Genomic DNA, 26,349 nt, shown 5'->3' on the forward strand with positions numbered 1-26,349 from the left:
ATAAGGCGAACTAGGCAGCCGCCTAGGGTGCCATATAGGAGGGGGTGCCCTGCGCCCCCATCGCCGGCCCTTTAAATGCCACAGCCGCCTGAGCGATCTATAGAGAGCGCTCAGGTGGCTGCCGCACTGCCTCACCTCCCCTTCCCTGTAGCATGGCCGAGCTCCGCTCCGGTCCGCGATCCGGCCGGACTGACAGGAAGTGCACACTGAGTGTGCACTTCCTGTGAGTCCGGCTGGGTACAGGAAACAGAAACTCCTGTACCGCGGACCGGAGAGGAGCTCGGCCACGCTACAGGGAAGGGGAGGTGAGGAAAACAGGAGGGGGGGGGGAGAAGAGATTAGAGGGAGGGAGGGGGAGAAGAGATTATGGGGGGGAAAGAAGAGATTACAGGGGGAAGAGATTACAGGGAGGTGGGGGGGAGAAGAGATAAGAGGGAGGGGGAAGAAGAGATTACAGTGGGGGAGAAGAAGAGATTACAGGGGGGGAGAAGAAGAGATTACGGGGGGGAGAAGAAGAGATTACGGGGGGAGAAGAAGAGATTACGGGGGAGAAGAAGAGATTACAGGGGGGAGAAGAAGAGATTACAGGGGGGAGAAGAAGAGATTACAGGGGGAGAAGAAGATATTACAGGGGGGAGAAGAAGAGATTACAGGGGGGGAGAAGAAGAGATTACAGGGAGGGAGGGGGAGAAGAAGAGATTACAGGGAGGGAGGGGGGGGAAGAAGAGAAGATTACAGGGAGGGAGGGGGGAGAAGAAGAGAAGATTATAGGGAGGGAGGGGGAGAAGAAGAGAAGATTATAGGGAGGGAGGGGGGAGAAGAAGAGAAGATTACAGGGAGGGGGGAGAAGATGAGAAGATTACAGGGGGGGGAGAAGAAGAAGATTACGGGGGGGGGGAGAAGAAGAGAAGATTACAGGTGGGAGAAGAGGAGAACACGGGGGGAAGAAGAGAAGAACAAGAGGAGAAGGGGAGGAGAACACGGGGGGGATGAGAACACAGGGAGGGGGGTTGAGGAGAACGTGGGGGAGGGAGAGACCACTAAAGGAGGGAGGGGTGCTGGAGAGACCACTAGGGGAGGGGGCTGAGGAGAGACAGCTAAGGGAGGGTGGGGGGAGAGCAGAGAACACTAAGGGAGGGAGGGGGTGTGGAGGATAGACCACAAGGGAAGGGTGGGGTGAGAGTAGAGACCACTAATGGAAAGGGGGCATGAGAAGAGACCACTTAGGGCATGGGTCGTCAACCTGGTCCCTACCGCCCACTAGTGGGCGTTTTAGGATTCCAGGTGGGCGGTAGGGATTTCCAGGTTGTGACGACCGGGCGGGTGGGTGCGAGCCGGCGGTACCCCTGCGACTGGGTACCGCCGTGACCATTTGCGGCCCCGGCCCGTGCGGCAAACCGCCGGGGCCGCATATGGAGGGGTCCATCGGGTGGCCCATGCTGTCAGGGCCACCCAATGGATGTGGATTGTGAGGATTGTGACATCACAGAGCTGGGAGGAAGTGACTGCACGTCACTCCTCCCAGCTAACACTGAGAGCCGCGCGGGAGGAAGACCAGGGAGTCAGAGTGGGACTCCCATCCACCTGAGCCACCACTGGATCCCAGGGAAAGTCACCCTCCTGCATCTAAAAGGTAGGAATCAGGAGGGTGACTTAAATATAGTGTGTGTGTGTCTTTGTATGTATGTCTTGTGTGTGTGTGTCTTTGTATGTATGTCGTGTGTGTGTGTCTGTATATATGTGTGTGTCTATGTATGTCTTATGTGTGTGTCTGTATGTGTGTGTGTGTCTCTGTGTGTGTCTGTATGTATGTGTGACTGTCATTTGGTATGTGTGTCTTGTGTGTGTCTGTATGTGTCTTGTGTGTATGTGTGTCTGTCTGTGTTCCTGTATGTATGTATGTGTCTTGTGTATGTGTGTCTTGTGTGTATGTATGTGTGTCTTGTGTGTATGTATGTGTGTCGTGTGTGTGTATGTGTGTGTGTGTGTGTATGTGTGTCTGTATGTGTGTGTGTCTGTGTGTCTGTATGTGTGTGTGTCTGTATGTGTATGTATGTGTCTGTATTTGTGTATGTGTGTCTGTATGTGTGTCTTGTATGTGTGTGTGTCTGTCTGTTATAGTGGACTATAGTAAGTGGGCTACCTAGCTCAGCCTTCCTACTGGGCATTGCTACAAGGAAGGTTAAAAAATAGAAAAAAGGGAAAAAAAGGTGGGGAGGGGAATTGAGGAGGGAGAGGAGATGAGCTGACGCACAAATGAGAAATCATATTATGCGCAAACAGAGAAGTCGTCTGAATATCACTGAAAGAGACCTTTGTTTGTTCCTTACGAAAATCGAACCAGATATCAAATATTTAGTCTCGCAGCATCAACCTCAAGGATCTCATTAATCACTAGTAAAGGTAATTTCAATTTACTTTATTGTTTTCTCATTAAACTTTATAAAGTTAAAAACCTTATAAACCTGCATTAAGTAGAAATAAAAAGATAAATGTACGTACATTTATTTTTTCTAAAACACCCTCCTTTCTAAAAAATATTCCGCATTTGCGCGAAAACTGGTGGGCGGTAAGGAAATTTTTTCAACCTAAAAGATGCATTAGTGGGCGGTAGGTAGAAAAAGGTTGACTGCCACTGACTTAGGGTGTGGGGGAGACCACTAATGGAAAGAGGGGGGGAAAGGAGAGACCACTAATGGAAAGGGGGGCAGAGGAGAGCAGAGACCACTAAGGGGGAAACGAGAGACCACTAATAGAAAGTCGGTCGAGAAAAGGAGACCACTAAGGGAGGTGGGGGGAGGAGAGTAGAGACCACTAAGTGACAGGGGAGGAGAGGAGAGACCACTAAGGGGCAGGGAAGATCTCTAAGGGACGGAAGGGAGAGCTCTATAGGACAGGGGGCAGGACAGGGAGATCTTTCACACTACACACACACACAATGCATCCCTATACATACTCAGAAACACACAATGCATCCCTACACACACAAAAACACAACATGCTTCCCTTACACACAGATAAACACACAATGCATCCATTACACACACACACACACACACACACACACACACACACACACACACACACACACACACACACACACAATGCAACCCTTACACATAAAGACACTGCATCCTTTGCACACATACACAGAAACACACAATGCATCCCTTACACACACATGCAAACACATATTGCTTCTCTTACACACACACAGAAACACAATGCATCTTACACACACTCAACGCACCCCTTACAGACACACACACTGCATCCCTTACATACACAGAAACACACTTTGCATCCCTTTTGCATACAAACACAGATTCACACAATGCATCCCTTACACACAACGAGAAACACACAATAAATCCCTTACACACAAACACACACTGCTTTCTATTCCTTACACAAAAACACACTGCTTCCACTACACACAAACACACTGTATCACCTACACAAACTGGTATCCCTATACACTACATTCCATAAGCACACACATTAGATCCTCTACCATAACACATCCCCTACACACTCCACTTCTTGTGAGTGAACATATAGGTGGACTTATGGGTGGACCTTATGGGCATACTCACCGTCAGGCCCTGGGGCCCAGACCTTGAGCTGTGTAAGGGGCCCTAAAAAATGGAGCTGCTTCCCGTTCTCCCAGAACATTGAATTTTGTGACCACAGTTACAAACAGCCTCCAGAGATCCTGTTCTACACCAGACCAGTGGAGCCAGACTGCAGCCAGAGCCCATCACCATCCTCATCTGGTTTTAAGTAGGCAATCTAGTATATTATTAGTGACACTAATATCTAATTTACCTCACATTAAAGAGACACTTTAGTCCCCAGAACCACTGCAGCTTAATGAAGTGGTTCTGGTGTCTATAGTTTGTCCCTGCAGGCTTTTTAATGTAAACACACACTGTGTGCAGCACAGTGCGGCGTTAGTTCATATGGCAGATCATATGGGTAGGGCATTGTGATGTCACTGGGGGGGGCGGCAAATCTTTCTTTTGCCTAGGGCGGCAAAAACCCTTGCACCGGCCCTGCCGCCGGGGTGTCTGGAGAAGAGCAGTGGAAGTCACGCCCCCTCCTCCTGACATCATCAGGAGAGGCCGGATGAACTTCCTGCCTGCTGTGCGCTGGCTGCAGGCTCTAGGCTCCAGGCTCCTGCCCACCCTTCCCTGGTCCAAGGTAAGACTTTGTCACCCCCCCTTTACAGCCCCTGCCCACCACTTCTATAGCCCCTGTGTCCCCTCTCAGCATATGGCCCATTTACAGCCCCTGCCCACCACTTCTATAGCCCCTGTGCCCCCTCTCAGCCTATGGCCCTTCTACAGCCCCTGTTCCCCTTTATATAGCCCCTAAGCCCCTTTTACAGCCCCTGCCACCCCTTCTTTAGCCCCTGTGCCCCCTCTCAATCCCAGCCCCTCTACAGACCCTGCTTCCCTTTCTATAGCTCTTGTACCCCCTCTCCGCCCATGGCCCCTCTACAGCCCCTGTTCCCCTTTCTATGGCTCTGTGCTCCCTTTTAGAGCCACTACCCACCCCTTCTATAGCCCCTGCGCCCCTTTTACAGCCCCTGCTTACCCATTCTATAGCCCCTGTGCCCCCTATGCCCTCCCTTCTACAGCCCCGTGCCCTCCCTTCTACAGCCCCTACCCATGCCTTCTATTCTCACTGTGCCCCTGCCCACTCTTCTATAGCCCCTGTGACACTCATAACAGCCCCTGTGCCCCCACCACAGCCTTGTTCCCCCACAATAGCCTAGTGCCCCCACCGCAGCCCCTGACCCCCCACTACAGTCCATGGCCCCCTTTACTCCCTATCCCCTTCTATAATCCCTGTTCCCCTTAATACAGCCCCTGCTCCCCCTCTCAGACCCTGCTCCCCCTCTCAGCCTCTGCGCTCCCTCTCAGATGCTGTGCCCCCTCTCAGATTCTGTGCCCCTTTTACAGCCCCTGTCTACCTCTTCTATAGCCCCTGTACAGTCCCTGTGGCCTCCCTTCTAAAGCCCCTGACCACCCCTTCTGTTGCCCCTGTGCACCCCTTCTATAGTACCTGTGCCCCATTTACAGCCCCTGTACCCCCCACCACAGCCCCTGGCCCTCACCACACCCCATACTCCCCCCACTCTACAGTCCATGTCCCCACTCTACACTCCATGCCCTCCCTTTTACACCCTAACACCCCTCTACAGCCCCTGTATGTCCCCCCTCTACAGCCCCTGTATGTCCCCCCTCTACAGCCCCTGTCCCCCCCCCTCTACAGCCCCAGCACCCCCCCCAGACCTTGTCCCCACTCGTACATACTCTATTCCCCACCACAGCCCCTGCTGCATGCTCACTCCCATCAGCCTCAGCCAGCACCATAACATCAAGCAAGCCACCCTCTGGGACACAAAGGTAAGCTAACAAGAGGGTGGCTGCAAATCTAACTGTGTCAATATGTGTATGTGCCAGTGTGTGTATCTGTGTGCCAGTGTGTGTATCTGAGTGTATGTGCCAGTGTGTGTATCTGAGTCTGTGTGCCAGTGTGTGTGTGTATCTGAGTGTATGTGCCAGTGTGTGTCAGTGTCTATATCTGAGTGTGCCAATGTGTGTATCTGTGTGCATGTGTCAGTGTGTTTATCTGAGTGTATGTGTCAGTGTGTGTATCTATGTGCCAGTGTGTATCTGAGTGTATGTACCAGTGTGTGTTTCAATGTGTGTATCTGTGTATCAGTGTGTATGTGCCAGAGTGTATGTATTTGCCAGTACGTGTATCTGTGTGTCTGTCTGTGTGTGTGTGTTGGGGGGGTTGAGCACGCTTGGGAGGGGAGAGGCGGCAGTATCTTGTGAAGCCACAAAAAATGCAGCTTTGCATGTTGGGATGTCTGTACATATATATTCATATTATATGCTTATTTTTACTGTTATGGAAAAAAATATATAATAAAAAACATGTCAAAAGAAAAAAAGAACACAGAAAAACACTGCACAGTGCGCTTGCTGACACCAAAAGGGTTAATAACTGAATGTTTTGCTTCCAGCTCCAACTCTCTATTGTTAGATACATATTATTGTATTAAATGGAACAGGTATATATTTTTACATTTCTTCTTAGTAAATTAGCGTTTGTCTGTCACCAAAAGCAACAGTTCTCATGGCAACCGTCATAGTGATCGGCAGCAGGAGGCCTGGTTACGGAATTAAAATTTGTAATGTCTTTACCTGCAGCTTCGTCCTGTGCTTTAGAACAACAGGTAGCTATATGTATTATTCCTGGCTAACCCTGCAGCACATACAATTGGGTAAGCTCTATCACCACACAGTAGAAAGACACTAAATAGAACAAAAGTTTACGAGACGCATCCTATGCGTCATGTGACCTTCCGTCTTTGTTCCTGTCCATCAGAGCAGTTAGAATGGAACCTGATTTAGCTATCCTTGGATTTATTTTATCTTCATTAATCCAATGGGCTTGTGAATCCAGCCGAAGGTCTGCTATCTCCTTGTGGAGATAACAATCATACATTGAATGAATCGAAGCCTCTCACATAAACAGATTCCGCGGTCAGTTTGCAAAATCCTCACTTGCTGGTGAAACACAGACCTGCTGGTTGCTGATCCAAACAGAAATCTGATTGCCATATTTGAGTTAAGAAGTATTGTTCCTTTTTGTGGCATAATTGGAAATAGCACATTTTTTTAATGAGTTTTAGAAAGTTACCTAGTGATGATAATGATGTCTCCATGCTTTTTTGTTAGTATATATGAGACTCATACTCTGCTGGCAAAGATAGCCTTGCACACCATTGATAACTATGGAACTCTATGTATTTTACATGCAGAGTAGCCCAAGAGTTAGTCCACTGGTCATTGTCTCACAACAAGTTAAACGGCCCTTGCTCACGTTCCCTAGAGAGGTATCTGCAATACCTCACTGACGAGGCTTTAGCAGGCTGAAACAATTATTATTTGGGGTTGTTGTATCTCATGTGCAGAGAGAGCCAGCCTTCACTTAGGATCTGGACCACCCTTTTGAATTTATCGGGTTTCTTGGTAATGTCACAAGATGAGCTAAAATCAGCTTGATAACTGAGCTAGGATTACCAAAGAGCAAACTATTCGAGCTGTTGTCTGTTCTCTCTTTCACCATGTTTTTTTTGTTTTTGTTTTTTTGTCTCTCTCTACGTAAAAGAGTAATCAAGACGTTGACCCTTTTGCTCTCTATACATGGGGGTGTCAGCTATGCCTCCCTGATAAATACTAACAAGGTTGAAATGATCTGAGGTAGCTGTATCTCATGCAGAGAGGACCAGGCTACATTTTACACATGCAATTGGTTTATGTTCTCTCTGTAATTGCACAAGATAAACTTAAACCTCCTGAGAACTAAACAGGGAACAGCTATTTGAGCTGTTATCCATTCTCAGTATTCTCTTGCACCCTGTTTTATTTTTATTTTTTTTGTTCTAAGATGCCTCCATATTACAGTCCATAGGCTTTAACATTACGCAATTTAATACATTGCGGGAGGAGGGACATATTTACTGTATTTAGGTATATTTAGCTGCACCAATGTATGCTATCCATGAGAAATTTGCTGGAGTTTGTGAAACCTGTACTTACATCAGGATATCTGGTCAAGTTAATTATCAATGTAATTTGAAAACAAAAAAATATATAAATATAAAGATATTTTACAAGAGTTGATATATCATTACTTTCCTTTACCTGAACTGATCTTCCTATCACTCATCACTCATCGGATACTCAGGTTTAAACTCCTGAGTTTGCAAGCAGACATTTGCAATTTTTGATTTATAAAAATAAATGATGCATTCCCCTTCAAATTGTAGTCACTTTTGTGTACATGGGTCAGGTGAAGACAGGAAAAATTTGGCACCTTTTTTCCTAAATTCTTCATTTTTAAATTGTATTTTTCTGTGCTGACAATTTGAATAATTTTATATATAAGAATAATTTATTGTATTAGAGAAGAAACAGTATACTGTATACAAGTAATATATAATTTACAACATGTTTTCAACCCTTTTTGGTGTCTGATGTGCCGCAATCATTGATTTAAAACGTGGATTATATATACGGCACTCAAAAGGTTAAACAAATGCAATAATGATTTTTGCATCTTGTTATTTTGGCAGTCTTTTTTTACTTTTTAGGTGAGACTAATGATCAGGGGTTGGGGAGGTGGGGCTTCCAGAGTGAAGGGGAGAAGTCAAATTCCATGCATGAAGCCTGGTGCTCCACCATCGTAAAAAGTCACCACTTGTTATGTTACTTTGTGATGGTTTTTCTATCCATAGCTAACATTAACCCTACCATAGCTAATCCTAGCTAAAACTAATATCTATTTAGTAGACTGACTCCACAGTGATGACAGTAATTATTAGCAGTCTCAAGGAGTCAAGGAGTCTATCTACTAAGCAAGCATACCCCTGGTTGATTATTAATGTCATAAACCATTTATTATTCTCTCTTGCTCCCTGGTTGCTGCTTTCTTACAGTAGCTTAAAAAGAAGCTCAGGGCACCAGGGCTACGCTTAAAAAGTTAGATTATCTTTTAAAAATGTTTGTTTCCAAATGTCATCGGTATAGGCCTACATTAAAGTTGAAATGATCAGATTGCAGTTATATTGATGGGCTTTTAATTTTATCCCTAAGCATCAACAACACCTATCACTAATTGGCTCCAGAGTCCTAACCTCAACCTAAACGTAACTTTGTCACTATAGGACTGTTTGTCAATGAAACATGTTCCTTGTATTAGTGAATTGCGCTTTAACCTATGGCAGTATGAAGAATGACTATGTGCCTTCATACCAGAATACGTTTTTGGTAGAGTTAAAGGACCACTATAGCTACCCAGACCACTTCAGCTTAATGAAGTGGTCTGGGTGCCAGGTCCATCTAGGGTTAACCCTGCCTGCTGTAAACATAGCAGTAGCAGTTTCAGAGAAACTGCTATGTTTACATTAGGGTTAATTCCCATTGACAGCCACTAGAGGCGCTTCCACGCTTCTCACTGTGATATTCACAGTGAGAAGATGCTTGCGTCCATAGGAAAGCATTGAGAAATGCTTTCCTATGGACTGAGTGAATGCGCGCGGCTCTTGAAAGGTTAGTGTTTAACCCCTTCTTCCCCCTAAAGCCCGCGGGAGGGGGGCCCTGAGGGTGAGGGGGACCTATTAACACTATAGTGCCAGGAAAACGAGTTTGTTTTCCTGGCACTATAGTGGTCCTTTAAATGTTTCTTAGTTTGTTTTTCATTGTTTGGACTAAGATTTCTTGTGTAAAACTCTAGACCAGGGGTGCCCCAAAGGTAGACCCCCAGATGTTTCAGAACTACAACTCCTGTGATTTGCGTGCCTTTGCATGTCTTTAGAATGACAAAGCATCATGGAAGTTGTAGTTTTAAAACATCTGGGGATCTACCTTTGGGCATCCCTGCTCTAGATTATTTTAATTTTGTTGCTATTTATTTTTATTTAAAGAATTGCTCCAATCTGCAAAGGGAGGTCAACGTGAAAATGTTTTTTTTTTTTTTAATTTTTTCTAGAATTTGGGGTTAGCTAGAGTCTCTGGGATGATTAGGAGTTTGTGCAAATATTTTACAAACCCATTATGACATTTCACCATTTAGTGGAATGTGATCACCGTAGGGTACAAGCTAAGACAACAGCGGAAGGGTGCTGATTTTATATTACAGTAATTGCTTATTGCAATGTGCACATATTTTGACCATGCAGAGTATTAAGCTCTTTAAACCTAAATATTGACATCATTGTAATCTTTGGAAAATATACTTTTCAATATTTGACCATATGTTTCATCACTTGTCTTGTTATGCAATATACAAATACAGTAAAAACCAAAGAAAATAAAATGTTACTTGCGCTTTCTCCTTAATCCCTATGTATATTTAGACAAATGGAGGTCATTTAGTTGCTCCAATGGCCATTGGAGGGAATGCCCGCCTGCCAACGTCAAGGCAGACCCCCCTAAGCGGGTCCTAATACTGACCCTTCAGCCTGCTTCCTTGAGCTTCTGGCAAAGATATCTCTAATGAGACAGAAAGGGGTATTTTTTATATAGGCATTTATATAGGCATATATAGGCATTCCCTCCAATGGCCATTGGAGCAACTAAATGACCTCCATTTGTCTAAATATACATAGGGATTAAGGAGAAAGCGCAAGTAACATTTTCTTTTCTTTGTTTTTTACTATATATTGGGGCTGATGTGTATTGTAGTCGTTGCTGCTGGCCCAGTAGTAATGGGACTAAGCGCAGGACTTCTCTTTTTGTATTTGTATTTACTTTGTATCACACAGCCTGGTTACAATGCTGCTGCCCATCCCATGTGTTCCCTATTAAGGGTTAATAAGTATAGGGGTGTATATAAAAAATACCCCTTTCTGTCTCATTAGAGATATCTTTGCCAGAAGCTCAAGGAAGCAGGCTGAAGGGTCAGTGTTAGGACCCGCTTAGGGGGGTCTGCCTTGACGTTGGCAGGCGGGCATTCCCTCCAATGGCCATTGGAGCAACTAAATGACCTCCATTTGTCTACATATACATAGGGATTAAGGAGAAAGCGCAAGTAACATTTTCTTTTCTTTGGTTTTTACTATATATTGGGGCTGATGTGTATTGTAGTCGTTGCTGCTGGCCCAGTAGTAATGGGACTAAGCACAGGACTTCTCTTTTTGTATTTGAATATACAAATACACACTGGTATTAAGTGAATCATTTCCCTTTAAGCTTTGTACTGCTCAAGAGGAGAAGACTTCAAAGGAACAACCATAGAGATAACTGAAATCCTCCTGTTTACATCAACTGTGATCATCTGGCTTCCCGCTGTACATTGGCTCATGACTCTAGGTAGATTATGTTTCGCTTACTGAGTGAGGCAAACAATGTCTCAGATTGCATGAGACTAGATCATTTGTATTGATTCGGTTGCTGACTCTGTATTCTTTACTTTAAACATGAGTGTTTAAAGTCACACACTGCTTCCCTTTTCAATTTATATTCTTAGTTGGAAATAAACACCATTTTGCAGATATAGTGAAGTAATAAATCTCAGATTTAGGAAAGCCGTTTTACACATAGATAAGAAAAGAGGGCAGATACAGTCAGAATAACAATACACTATGAAACTGTGTTTTAGAAGAAGCAGAAAATGGAATCTCAGATTTAACCATTACACAAATAGTAAAGACAAATGTAAATGGTCACGTTAGAAAGGACTATAAGCAGAATCCAGGGTCAGCGTTAGGAGTGTACGTCCTGTGCTATCACACAGGGCTCAGCCTCACTCTCAGAACAAACTCCATCACACAGCAAAGCCATATTCCACAAAGTATGGCAGTAAGAGATGCTGTTTTTACACTGTGATAACCACTGCCACTGATGAGTGAGATGGGTGGAATATAAAAGAGGTTAAAAAGCAAGAACACAGTGTTATTTTGTATTCCTAACTTTTCATCTCTCAGCAGAACTTGTGTTGCATGCTGATAGTGAAGGGACTGCCAGCATACATACTGTACTGCAAGAGGTGGGGAGGGATACAATGGGGCATGGAGATGGGCACACACAATAAGGACATGGAAAGGGACACACACAAAGAGGGCACAGAGAAGGGCACACACAATAACGGCATGGAGAGATTCACAGGACAGGATTGTGAAGGACACATTTGGGCATTCTGTAACTTGCTAGCTTTCTAAACTGTTTTGTAAACATATTTCATAATGAGCAAAATTGCTGCCACTACATATTCCAAATTTAGATGGCCAGGGATTCATGGGAAATGCTAACCTCTGCCTTCGGAAATTATATAGTAAGCATTTCCGATAAATTAAAAAAAACAAAAACCCTAAAACAAAAATATTTTTATACTAAATAATAATATACAAGAACATAATATATGAGTAACATCACTGCTTTAGAATTGTGAAACCCAGGTTTAAATCCCAGCCAGACCACCTCACCAGTAAGCGTCCTGAGCTAGACACCTAACAATAAATTTGCATGTGAAACCAACAGGGCTGCACTCATCTAAACATGCATTGTAAGGGTGCTAATAAATACAACATACAAGATTCAGGGCACTCACCTAACGTTATATGTCTGCCTATCTCAAATCCTTATAGATTTTGGTTTAGGGTGGCCTGAAAGCCTAAGGCCAGCCATGGCTTGGACAAATGAAATAGGAAAGAAAGAGAAAAGGCATTATGGGTGCCCAACATGGTCTAACAAAGCAAAATGTTATAAATATAAATCTTTTAAGTGTGTGTAAAAGATGCTGCGTGTAGAAGAGGGACATCTTGCATTAAGCTATGGCAATAAGCACACTTTTAATGAAGAGGCTAATGGAAATTTAATAGCTCATGGACTATAACATTACTAAATATTTAAGACTTATAAAATGAAGAATCTAATTAAACATTTGTGAAACCTGCCATCTAAACATAGGCCAAGATCAAACAGATTCTGCTACAATAAGGATCACCTGAAATTGGGTCCATATGCAGATCTGTAAGTAGAATAAAATTATAAAATATAATATTGAGGGAACTATAGCAGCCACTTAAAAAGGTGGCAAGATTTCGATAGAGCAAGCCAGCTGCTGCTGAATGGACAGGCGGGGGGTAATACCATACATTTTCTTAATCTGGAAATCTACTTCTGGTTCATGGCTAGTGCTAGATGCTGAAAAAGCATTCAACGTATACATTGGGAGCATATCGAAGCTGTCTTTTGAAAATGTGGATTTCCGACGGGATTCATGAATGGGATTCTGGCCTTCTACTCTGTCACGTACACAATAATAACATGGAAGCCACACTGTTAAACCTGCAAATAAAAAAAGTATAAGCGAAACCAAAATAACCAAACAGTAAAAAGAGGCTCACTCAAAACCCTGATAAAAATAACAAATTATATGCGCACCAAACAAAGTAAAAAGAAACAAACAAAGTGAAATAAAAAAAAACTTTATATCAAGAAGCTCAAGAATATATTTACAGCATCCAGAATGAACGATAAAAGATGAAGTCTCACATAAGATACATAAGATCTCATCCATAACACTAAAACCTGGAGAAAAGCATCAACATATTGTGCTTATGGCTGATATAGAATCACTACCCGACACAATGGGACTGCCAGAAGAATTCTGAGATTCTTGTGGATTTTAGGCAACAGGTATAAAAATTAAATCTAGGCTTCTGAACATTTAAGAATTGGAAAATCTTGTTAATAAAACTTGCAATTTCAGGCTTGTGAAGCTATAATCCTGCCCTCAGTGCGTATTCCCTCAGTGGGATCCCCATCCAGACATTCATATTGGGTTTGGGTATTCGATTGAGAGTACATTTCAGTTAGATACTTCTCAGTATTTAACACCACTAAAGTCCCACCTTTATCAGCCGCCTGAATAGTGAAAGAATTATCAATACTCAATGTTTTCAAGACAGTCCACTCTTCTCTAGCAAAGTTAGAGTATCCCTTCTAAGATCCTAGACAAATCCATTTGACACAATTTGATATTAATTTCGACAGTGGAGTTAACATTTGGAAAGACTGGACCCACATCCTCATGGGGCAGGCTAGTCTGCACCTCCAACAGTTTGTCGCCTGCAAAAAAAGCTTTCAATTTCAAAAAATTAAAAAATGCATTCAGTTTCACATCCAGATGAAGTTTGTCCCAGCTTTTGTTCAATACACCAATTTCAATTAAAGTCAGGGTCCTCTTTGCAATGGTGACAACTAGCATCTCCATGGTCTTCTTTCCTTCTCTGGGTATCTCCTGGAAGGGAAATTTCTGCCATCATATCTTCCCTCTCCTGTTCTTTTGGTGCCCATTGGGAGGCATTGCTGATGTAAAAATGTTTTCAATTTTTTATAGAATCCACCGATGAGTGGTCACATGACTGTTAAAGGTTAAAGGAGGTAGATCTCTCATTAACTGTCATGTTCTTGAGCAGGTCAGAGAGGAGAGATTGCCAGGGTTATTAATTGAAACTTTATTTATTTGTTATTTATTTGTCTTTTTAGACATAACAATTTACTTGTAAGAAAGAATTAAGGCAATATGCCACAGAAAGGATACTTTGAGAGTTAAAACAGAATAAGGGAAATATGCCACAAACAGGATACTTGAGAGTAAATGAATAAAGTATTTTATATACAAGTAGGTTTGACATTATTCACAAGTAGATTAATAATCTGTGGAACGTCACACTGCAGCCAGGTTCAGGATGATACAGGGTTGAAATGGTTAAAGCTGGTAAGGACTTTCAGTATAATATAGTACCGGTTGCTTAAAGGATTATGTAGAGTTGCAGTAGTTGAGACAGGTAAATAGATTCCAGTATAATGTAATACATGTTGCTTACAGGATCATGCAGTGTTGCAGCAGTGAAACAGGTAAGTAGATTCCAGTAATGTAATATAGGTTGCTTACAGGATCATGCAGTGTTGCAAAAGTTGAAGATAGGAGTTTCAGGAGGATTCCGGCAACGGGACACACAGAGTCTCAATAGAGGATCAGGATGTTTTCAGGAGCCAGGATACCGGATGTTTGCAGGAGTCAGGATCAGAACTTCCATGTCAGAACACTGACTTCATTGTAAAGGCCATGTGAAGAGTTGGGTGTGGCCTTTTATAGCAGACTTGGAAGAACATATGAGGCAGGTGAGAGCAACTGAGGATTGACTAGTGGCTAGGGAGGCCAGTAGAGGCGAGAAACAGGTATTGCAGCAATAAAATAAAACAATACCTTGGTTGTCAGGATAGGATCCTGACATTAACACAAAATATTGAGGCTTCTTGGATCTGAACCTGTCTGATTGCCAATTATAGACCTTGTTGTCTTTTAAAGATTCAATATCCTATTTCTAATGACATTATTTTCCTGTCTTAGATCAATGATCTCCTCCGCTGTGAATAGATTTTTGTATCCGCTCTCAATTAATAATTAGTCTTCTTTCTCTGAAGTTATTCAAATCTCTTGTACAACACCAACTTGTTACTCTAAGTGAAATTGGAACAAAAAGTAAAATGGGCTAACAAAGCCTCCACCTCTTTTGATATCCGCTCTCAAGTGCTGATCTCAGCAAACAACATTGCACAACATTGCACAGGTGCCACACTCCTCTACTCTGTCCCATCAGCCAAGGTGTTGAATTCAGGTTTTCTATCGCAAGCCTTCCCTATTACAAATGGAACTTGGCAGGGCTGTCTTTTATCCTCTCCGATCTTCATTTTGGCACTTGAGCTTTTGGTACACCATATGAAAGGTGACTCACACATACAGTGAGTACACACTGCAATAGGACATTGATGAGCCCGTTGACATCATTTGGAAAAATATCCTATTTTGTAATATCCTATAACAAAAATATTTCTAATCCCTTCTAATCTGCATTTCTGCTGATATGGACAGTTCTCTCTGACAACAATTTCCCTTTTTTCATTGGGATCACTTTGGAGTACATTCTGAATGGAAAGATAACACTTTAGCTTACCCAGGAATTCAAATGATCAAAAAAAGGACTATTTTAGTAACTGTATTTATTAAGTCTTGGTTGAGTTTAGAGGTGTTCGACTGGGCCTCATCATTTCAATAAGGTGATACTTACCACTATTCTGTACCTCTTCTGTACTCTCCCTTTGCTATTCATCTGTAACATACTCATCCTCACCTTGCGACATCGATAATGATTGCCTTGCCAACAAGTGCAGTGGTGCCGTTCAGCGTCCATGCATCAATATGTCTGACCCCTGCAGCATGTTAATGGCCGCTGGGGATCTACATGAATTAATCGCTCCAACTCCACCCACGGCATGGACGATGTCGACGTGTGCATGACGTCATGCAAAGGGCGCACACACACGTTCTGGAGTCAAAGGCTGGTTACGGCCAATCGGATCCACAAGAGGGATATTTAAGCTCATCTATTTCTTCAGCTCATTGCCCTGTTGTGGTTCCCCTTAGAGGTTGTCCAAGAGTGCGTTCCTGATAGTTTGTTTCTGGTTATTGACTTTGGCTTCGTTTGACTTCCCTATATTCTGTTATCCTTGACTTTTGGCCTTCCCTCATCGTTGTGTCTCTTTCTGTGTCCCTGACCTCGGCAGGTATTCTAAGGCCCGGTAAGACGTTACCTATTAGTCCTAGGTGTGACACAGTTCTACATGCTGGATCAACTAGTAATCCTGATAGCATCCTTCTTAGCAAATTTGAGAAAGCACTTAATGCGCATATCTCAGGAATCTCCAACAAATCTTCAAACCAATGTCTGTCTGAGTACACTGTTGTACTGTTGTAGCAATATTATCTTTTTGAAATGTTTCAATAAAAAACTGGATACTGTGATAAATAATGATTGCAAGAACTGCACAGATATATCAAACACTAAAGGATCCTCATCTGAGGTATACAAAAGACAAAGAAAGTGGTACCACTAAATTGACATACCTTGTGAAAATGGGTAAAAGCTCACTAAAAACATGACCTGTTGTGTTTCCTGTCATGACTTGATTAGGTTACTTTAATGGAAAAAGTTAAACATTTGCTACAAAATCTCTAAAGGCTAATTTGGTACTTGTGGGTATTTTTGAACCCTAAGCAGTCCTTCCAGAGAATGAAACTTTGATAGTTAAAGGAACACTATAGTCACCTAAATTACTTTAGCTAAATAAAGCAGTTTTAGTGAATAGATAATTGCCCTGCAATTTCACTGCTCAATTCACTGCCATTTAGGAGTTAAAGGAAAACTCCAGTGCCAGGAAAACAATCCATTTTCCTGGCACTGGAGGTACCCTCTCCCTCCCACCCCCCAATCCCCGGTTACTGAAGGGGTGAAAACCCCTTCAGTCACTTACCTGAGGCAGCGACAATGTCCCTTGTCGCTGTCTCCTCCTCCGCGCCACTCCTCCTACTGTCTCCGTCGGCCGGTGGGCGAGACTGATCCCGCCCACCGGCCGAGGAGACCTAATGCGCATGCGCGGCATTAGCGCTCCCCATAGGAAAGCATTGAAAAAGATTTTCAATGCTTTCCTATGAGGAAATGAACGACGCTGGAGGTCCTCACACAGCGTGAGGACGTCCAGCAACGCTCTAGTACAGATAATCTGTGCTATGTGTCAGGAGGTGGAGTTAACCCCGCAAGGTAATTATTGCAGTTTATAAAAAACTGCAATAATTACACTTGCAGGGTTAAGAGTAGTGGGAGTTGGCACCCAGACCACTCCAATGAGCAGAAGTGGTCTGGGTGCCTGGAGTGTCCCTTTAACCCCTTAAGACCGCAGGACGTACCATGCCGTCCTTAATTGGCCGGCTCTAAACGCCGCAGGACGGCATGGAACGTCCTGGGCGGTCTTATCCCCCACGTGGCCGGTGGCACATGGCCGCTGCAGATCGCGGTCGGGGGGCATGCCTGGCCCCCCAGGCAGCCCCCTTGTGCCTGGGGACCGCGGTCTGCAGCTTCCGATCGCAGTGACAGGCTGTCACTGCGATCGGTATTTACCATGTGTCAACCGATTTTAAAATCGGCTGACACATGGAGCCGGCCGCATTTTCACTCTGCAGATCGCGGTCGAGGGACATGCCTGGCCCCCCAGGCAGTCCCCCTGCGGTCAGTGATCGCGATCTGCAGAGTATGATCGCAGGCAGAGGCTGTCTCTGCGATCTGAATGCAGAGACAGCCTCTCCCTGCAATCTGATCGCAGTGACAGCCTGTCACTGCGATCAGAGGTTACTATGTGTCAGCCTATTGGCTGACCCATAGTAACTGCATCCAGGATCCCCCTGCAGATCGCGGTGGGGGGCATGCCTGGCCACCCAGGCACTCCCCCTGTGGCCAATTACCGCGATCTGCAGGAGGTGATCACAGTGACAGGCAGTCACTGTGATCACTGATCCTGTGTGTCAGCCAGTGATGTAAAATCACTGGCTGACACTGTCTCTGCCCCTCTCCTCCCCTTTTAACCCATTAATGTTAAAAATAAGATTACAGTTAAAAATAAAATATACTTAGATCATTTATATCTATGATCATATATGATCTAAGTATATATATATATATATATATATATATATAGACACACACATTTACACATACACTAAGTGTATTTTAATATTTATATATATATAATTATATATATTAATATCAAAATACACGTAGAAGGATATTGATTAAATATATACATAATTATAATTATATATATATATTATAATAAAAAAATATGTAAATACGTTTAAAATAAAAATAAATAATTAAAAATATATATATGTGTGTAATTTCGTTCTAACTGTATTTTGATATTAATATATATATATATATATAGATATCAAAATACACGTAGAACGAAATAATATATATATGTATATACCTAAGTATATACGTATACATCACTATATGTAGACCTATATATAAATAAAAATAATTGTAAAAAAATTATATACATATATATACATATATATATATATATATATGCACACACGTGTATATATAATAATTTTACATATATATTTATGTAATAATTTTACATAATTAGGTCCTTTTATTAATTACAATTTGCAGGACCTGCCTAACAACCCAGGCCGAAAGTATAGGGAATTTAATTTGCTAGCACTATATTTAACCCTATAACTTTCCAAGACACTATAAAACCTGTACATGGGGGGTACTGTTTTACTCGGGAGACATCGCTGAACACAAATATTTGTGTTTCAAAACCGTAAAATGTATTACAACAATGATATCGTCAGGGAAAGTGAAATTTATTGCATTTTTCGCACACAAACGGCACTTACACTGACGATATTTTTGCTGTAATACTTTTTACTGTTTTGAAACACAAATATTTGTGTTCAGCAAAGTCTCCTGAGTATAACAGTACCCCTCATGTACAGGTTTTATGGTGTTTTCAAAAGTTACAGAGTCAAATATAAGGCTTGCGTTTCAGTTTTTTCACAATGAAATTCGCCAGATTAATTACGTTGGCTTTGAGACCGTATAGTAGCCCAGAAATAAGAATTACCTCCATAATGGCATACCATTTGCAAAAGTAGACAACCCAAGGTATTGCAAATGGGGTATGTTCAGTCTTTTTTAGTAGCCACTTAGTCACAAACACTGGCCAAAATTGGCTTTCAAATTAGTTTTTTGCATTTTTCACACACAAACAAATATTAACGTTAACTTTGGCTAGTGTTTGTGACCAAGTGGCTACTAAAAAAGACTGGACATACCCCATTTGCAATACCTTGGGTTGTCTACTTTTGCAAATGGTATGCCATCATGGGGGTAATTCTCATTCCTGGGCTACCATACAGTCTCAAAGGCAACATAACCAAACTGGCAAATTTCAATGTGAAAAAACTGAAAAGTGTAACATGCTATATTTGACCCTGTAACTTCCCAAAACACCATAAAACCTGTACATAGGGGGTACTGTTTTACACGTGAGACATCGCTGAATACAAATATGTGTATTTTATTGCAGTAAAAGCAAACAGTATTATGACAGGTGACTATAGTGTCTTTAACAAGGAAAACCAAAGGTGTCTGACCACGGAGGAAATGCTTTAAGTTCAGTGTCAATTACGTGGTAGGCTACTTTGGAATTGTAATCTCTTGGTTTTTTATTTGTGGACTATTCTTTAAAGGTAAAATAATCTGTATATAATAACAAAAATAATCTGTATCTAGAGTTGCTTCCATGTTAAGCAGAAAGGAACCATGTAAGAATATTTGATGTCCCTGGTGTAGCGAGATTTCCATTTCTGAGAAATGGAATTGTTCACATTTGTCAAAAACCGACAACCACCAGAGGCACTTCCTCATTAAAAACTTTCAATTTTTGAAGGTCTTCACATTTGGCATCATCACACACAATATTATGAGGCTGAACACGGCTATTATTGAATTCAATGCTTCTCAATCAGACGTATCAGATTGGCATAGCATGACAATTGCTGCACAGTTGTTTCTCTATGATAAGCATCTGATTGGACACAAAGTATTCACATTGATGATCTCATAAAAGGCAGACCAGCTACTGCAAAGTGAGTTAATGTTTTTTTATTTTTATTTAGAGTATTGTCCTGCAACCAAATTAAGAAAGCAACACATCTAATGTTATATAATATATATATATATATGCACACAAGTGTAGTGGCACTCACCCTTTTAATGAATAAGTAAAAAACTGCCTTGGTGCAATCCCACGCTGAGTATGTAAAGCAAGAAGGAAAGAGATGCACTCTCAGGTCTTTGCAGAAAAAACTTGATATTATTTAATAACAGGTAACATACATCTGATCGACGTTTCGACCTCTTCAGGTCTTCCTCAAGATCTTGAGGAAGACCTGAAGAGGTCGAAACGTTGATCAGATGTATGTTACCTGTTATTAAATAATATCGAGTTTTTTCTACAAAGACCTGAGAGTGCATCTCTTTCCTTCTTGCTATATATATATATATTTCAATGTGAAGTTTTCTTTTCAAGTATAGTATTACCTTTGTAATTTGAATGTTGATCACTTATCTTCATCATTAATGCTTTGATGAATGGTTATTTGATAGATAGCTGTCTATGTCAAATGTAAAGGGATACTATAGGCACCCAGACCCAGTGGCGGATCCAGGGGAGGGCAACAAGGCAATTGCCCCCACCCCCCCCAAAAAAAAAAATAGTGCAGCTGCCATCTGTGGAGCTATCTCATTAGGGGCTCGGTCGGGTGCTGCAGCCCTTTGGCAGACCGGGCTCCTTTAAAGTTGCAGGGAGTGCTGGGAGGAAGTGACTGTTACTTCCTCCCAGCATACAGACCGCGAGGGCTGAGAAGATGCAGGCAGCTGAGAGAGAAGGAGGAGGGAGGAGAGAGAGCTCTGCAACTTAATACTCCAGCTTCAGACTCTCATCTGGATCAGCCAGCACCAGGAAGTCACCTCCCTGCAACTAAAAGGTATTGAAGGGGGGTACTTAACATTATGGAAACTGCAATTTGTGTGAGTGCCAGTGTGTATCTGTGAGTGCCAGTGTGTATCTGTGAGTGTCAGTGCTTGTATCTGTGTGTGCCAGTATGTATCTGTGAGTGTGTGTATCTATGAGTGTCTGTGTGTATCTGTGAGTGTCAGTGTGTATGTTTAGGTATGTGTACATCTGTGAGTGTCAGTGTGTATCTGTGAGTGTCTGTGTGTATTTGTGAGTGTCAGTGCTTGTATCTGTGTGTGCCAGGATGTATCTGTGAGTGTGTGTATCTGTGAGTGTCTGTGTGTATCTGTGAGTGTCAGTGCGTATGTTTAGGTATGTGTACATCTGTGTGTGTATCTGTGTGTGCCAGTGTGTATCTGTGAGTGTCAGTGTACATCTGTGTGTATCTGTGAGTGTTAGTGTGTGTATATGTGAGTGTCAGTGCTTGTATCTGTGTGTGCCAGTATGTATCTGTGAGTGTCTGTGTGTATCTGTGATTGTCAGTATGTATGTTTAGGTATGTGTACATATGTGTGTGCCAGTGTGTATCTGTGAGTGTCAGTGTACATCTGTGTGTATCTGTGAGTGTCAGTGCTTGTATCTGTGTGTGCCAGTATGTATCTGTGAGTGTCAGTGTGTATGTTTAGGTATGTGTACATCTGTGTGTGTATCTGTGTGTGCCAGTGTGTATCTGTGAGTGTCAGTGTACATCTGTGTGTACCTGTGAGTGTTAGTGTGTGTATCTGTGAGTGTCAGTGCTTGTATCTGTGTGCCAGTATGTATCGGTGAGTGTCTGTGTGTATCTGTGAGTGTCAGTGTGTATGTTTAGGAATGTGTACATCTGTGTGTGTGTCTGTGTGTGCCAGTGTGTATCTGTGAGTGTCAGTGTACATCTGTGTGTATCTGTGAGTGTTAGTGTGTGTATCTGTGAGTGTCAGTGCTTGTATCTGTGTGTGCCAATATGTATCTGTGAGTGTCAGTGTGTATGTTTAGGTATGTGTACATCTGTGTGTGTATATGTGTGTGCCAGTGTGTATCTGTGAGTGTCAGTGTACATCTGTGTGAGTGTCAGTGCTTGTATCTGTGTGTGCCAGTATGTATCTGTGTGTGCCAGTATGTATCTGTGAGTGTCTGTGTGTATCTGTGAGTGTCTGTGTGTATCTGTGAGTGTCAGTGTGTATGTTTAGGTATGTGTACATCTGTGTGTTTATCTGTGTGTACCAGTGTGTATCTGTGAGTATCAGTGTACATCTGTGTGTATCTGTGAGTGTAATTGTATTACTTATTGCATCTAAATCATTGCTGAGCAAAACTTGAGTGAGTATTTGCCTGAAAAGGTAAGTTGTGGCGTATTTGTATGTTTAAGTATATAAAGGCGCTATTATTGTGATAGAAAGGAAAATGGTGATGAATCTCTACGTGTAAAGTTAATTATTTGTGTAACTGTGTCTCTTGAATTGGTTTGTTTGCTTTCACAGTGGATTGATGTTGTGTGCATATTGTTGTAATAAGTAGATTATACTTGTTCCGCTGATTTTTTTTTTTCAAAATCGGGATTTAAATGAATAGAGTAACTTCATTACAACAATCACAAGGTGCAATAATGATGGAGACTGAGGCTATCATTAGCTGATGGATAATGGATTGTGCCGGGGTAGCATGAGTCAAATATTGCACTGTAAGGCTCTTAGCGCACCATTTAATTAATACTACTTAAATCTGACCATTGAAAATGTTCTAGTTGCCATGGCAACCATAAATTTGATGATTCATTTCTGCAACATCTATTATAAGATGCAGATACGTATCCTTTCTCAACAACCTTATTTTTATGTACAGTAATGGAATCTGAAACATGCTTTTTCCAGCTTCAAGACAAGATCAAGTGATATTGCTATGTTATGTTCTGCACCGTGCAGTGAATTACTCTATAGTCCTTTATATGGCAACGATTCATTGGTTGTTATATGAACAGCAACAAAAATTTTATTATATTATGGTATTATAGGGGGAAAGAAGTGTACCCATGATGCATGATGCACCCATATACTGTGATTGGTCCCCAAACTGCCTATAGACCGGTACCCCTTAATTGCATGGCAAGTGAGCGAAGACGCCCCCTTGAATGGTAAGTGGCTGAAAATAATAACTAGTCCCAATGACACCAACAAAGGTTGCTCCTAATTATTTAATAACTGTTAATTTTGGGGATTGTGTACACTTGCAAAACAGGAATCCTAAACAACACCTTTAGTACTGAATTATTTATAAATTATAAACGTATTAAATGTAAAGCTCATTTGAAAAATGGAATGGATAGCTATCGCATATATTTATAGCAAAGTAGTAGTTGATGCATAAATTGTTGTTCATGGATGCCAAAACCATTCTCCTTGCATTTTTGGGAATGTTTAACGTGCAATGTCCATGTACAGTGAATACAGCTGGCTGGCTAAAACCAGGCATCTGCATTCCCATGGTCACTGTTACTGCCCCATGAAATATTCCTGGAGTTCTCACTACACCCCCTTCTTCATTGGCTGCTATTTGGTGGTCACATACAGATGAAGTAAGTTATCAACCTATTTAAATCACTGTTTAGTGAATCTGTATTTTGGTCATTTTTCTCTTGTATTATTAAATTAGTCATCTCCCATCTAAATGTTTTATTATTAAAATTATATTTTAATTTGTAATAATATAATGATCCCCACCTGGTGGTTTAACTAAATTTGCTCAAGCATATATAATAACCCCCCCCCCAGCAATAAACACTAAGGGGCATTATGCTGTACATTTCTACAACTTATCCTAGGTTTGTGATTTTCCTCTGATGCTGCTGTCATCTGGGTGATATGTGCTCTGAATGGAGTCGCTGTATCTCTTCCTCCCACATATTTTTTTTTACTGTGCAGAGAAATAGCAATGCATCTCTTGGCAGAGGCTAAGAATTTGTTGGTATAATTACTTTCTTGGACTATCACGTAATTACACAAAATGACTCTCTGAGATTGAAATACTCCATAGCTGCAAGGAGTATGTATTTTTGCTATGAGAAAATCCCATCCAATTGTCTTTAACAATAATTCATGAATAGGGGGCTGTATATCAGAATTACATAAAACAAACAAATTATTGTAATTTTACTATTAAATTTCGAGCGTTGGTCAAAGGGACCAGCAAACAGGGTTGTATTTACATCCAGGCACCCAGTTGCACATACATTCACTGGATTCTTCAAGAAATTCACAGTGAATCAAAACTTAGTTCCAATTTATAGGTTAAAATATCCACATTACCAACAATCTCATCATCTATATTTAAGGCCATGCACCCCAGGCTTAGTTCAGCCTCCAGCTCTCATTTAGCCATATTGAAAGCAGGGAGCAGTGTCCTGCTGACCCCAGGTAAAAAGTCAAACCGTTCTAAAATATTTTGACCCCTTGCACTGGGAGGGGGGAGGAAGCTTGGGCACTCCTGGCACCATAACCACTACACAGTATTGTAGCGTTATGGTGTTTGGAGTGTTCATTTAATTAGAGGCTGATCAAAGACTGATCCTTGCATTGATTATTTATTATAAAGAAGCAACACTTTAAACATTCAAAACTATCATAATTGTGTGTCGCTACCATGTCTGTAGGATTATTTCAACCTTTCCTATGGACTAATTCAAAGTAAATTTCATCAGCATTATTAGAAGTACACTACTTGCTTTGTGCTGCTGTGGACATTTGGTGACTCAGAGGGTTTAGCTGAGAGATGATTATTTTGCAGGTAATTCTCTCCAACATTATCCAAAATACTTATGTACTGATATGACATAGTCCTTTGATTTCCGTAGTCAATTTAAAAAAAAAAATACTTTTTAGGAAAATATAGCAAATTTGCTAGTTACTCATTTAAAGCTTTTATAGTAATTCTACAAATGGCAGATTTAACATTACAGATGGACGTGTTTTCTCTTCCAAAATTACTTTTTTTAGAAATGCTTTCAAAATACAAAGATGGAACCAGCGTATACACACACACACACACATATATATATATATATATATATATATATATATATATGAAAACCGAGATGCTTGCAAAGCTGAATTAGAGAGTAATTGTCCGGTGCTGGTCAGGCACAAGATACAAAAAAATGATTGGAAATGACCGCACTCCAAGGACTTGATGATAGTAAAAATAAAATATAACTTTTATTCTATATCATTTAAAAATATCGATGTTTCAGCCCCAATACATGGGCTTTCATCAGGTATTGCCATCCTGATGAAAGCCCATGTATTGGGGCTGAAACGTTGATATTTTTAAATGATATAGAATAAAAGTTATATTTTATTTTTACTATCATCAAGTCCTTGGAGTGCGGTCATTTACAATTATATATATATATATATATATATATATATATATATATAAAATATTAAAAAAATACCGGCACTCATGGGTTTCTTTCATCCAATTTATTGTAGATTAGTTCTGCTAGGACCTAGCAGAACTAATCTACAATAAATTGGATGAAAGAAACACATGAGTGCCGGTATTTTTTTGATATTTTATAATTTTGGGATTTGGCACCTGGTACTATTTGTTTAAGTTGGAGTGCAAGAGGTTTCCATTTGTTTATATATATATATATATATATATATATATATATATATATATATATATGTGTGTGTGTGTGTGTATTTATTTTAAATCCAGCCCTGACCAAATGCTGCAAAAAAGATTATTCAAATTTTAAAATCATCAATAAGGAAGTAGTAGTAAATCACAATTTCACCATAGCTTTTATCATTGTGTACACCTATTACAGGTCTAATACCGTATATTGCAGTAAAAGTACATGTTACCTTGTGCTCCTTGACTGAACAAAAGTCTTGGTATAGAATCAACATCCAAAAAGTTAGTCATCTTTGTATATCTAGTGAAGTCAAATGATCAATTTGAAACCTATAAAAAAACAGAAAACAGAATCAGTCAAATACATGTTTTTAAAAGGGCAGGTAAACACCACAACTAAAAAAGCTCAATTAAATGATGGATTTGCATTTCCAAGTGTGAATCCATCCAACCTTTCACGGCAACAATAGACTGAGAATGCTAACCCATACCCAGTGCTCTCAGTCAATTATTGCCATATAAGAAGTGTAATTTCTGTATTACCATTGCAGAAGCAGAGTGACCTTGTGATCATAGTGATTCAAAACATTTTGATGGGAAACCAAGGGATGTCCCACTTAGATGCATAGCTCTTAAACCACTGCAGTGAGCTATTGTAGCTATGGCAATTTTCTCTTTCATTGAGTCCTACTAATATAAAGTCAAAAGCTCTATACTT

At 41.3% G+C, this 26,349-nt stretch overlaps 1 protein-coding gene across 1 annotated transcript in view; it reads right to left on the reverse strand.

The window, feature by feature from the left end:
* PHACTR1 (phosphatase and actin regulator 1) overlaps positions 1 to 25,961 on the reverse strand; it is a 382,609-nt gene extending 356,648 nt beyond the window's left edge. The window contains exon 1 of the mRNA XM_063451716.1: positions 25,862 to 25,961. Within this exon, the coding sequence (XP_063307786.1) occupies positions 25,862 to 25,922 (61 nt within the window). The 5' untranslated portion in view covers positions 25,923 to 25,961. The remainder of the gene's footprint in view (positions 1 to 25,861) is intronic.
* Positions 25,962 to 26,349: the final 388 nt, after the last annotated feature.

This window comes from Pelobates fuscus, chromosome 4 (assembly GCF_036172605.1).
Source record: "Pelobates fuscus isolate aPelFus1 chromosome 4, aPelFus1.pri, whole genome shotgun sequence".
Classification (NCBI taxonomy): Eukaryota; Metazoa; Chordata; class Amphibia; order Anura; family Pelobatidae; genus Pelobates; species Pelobates fuscus.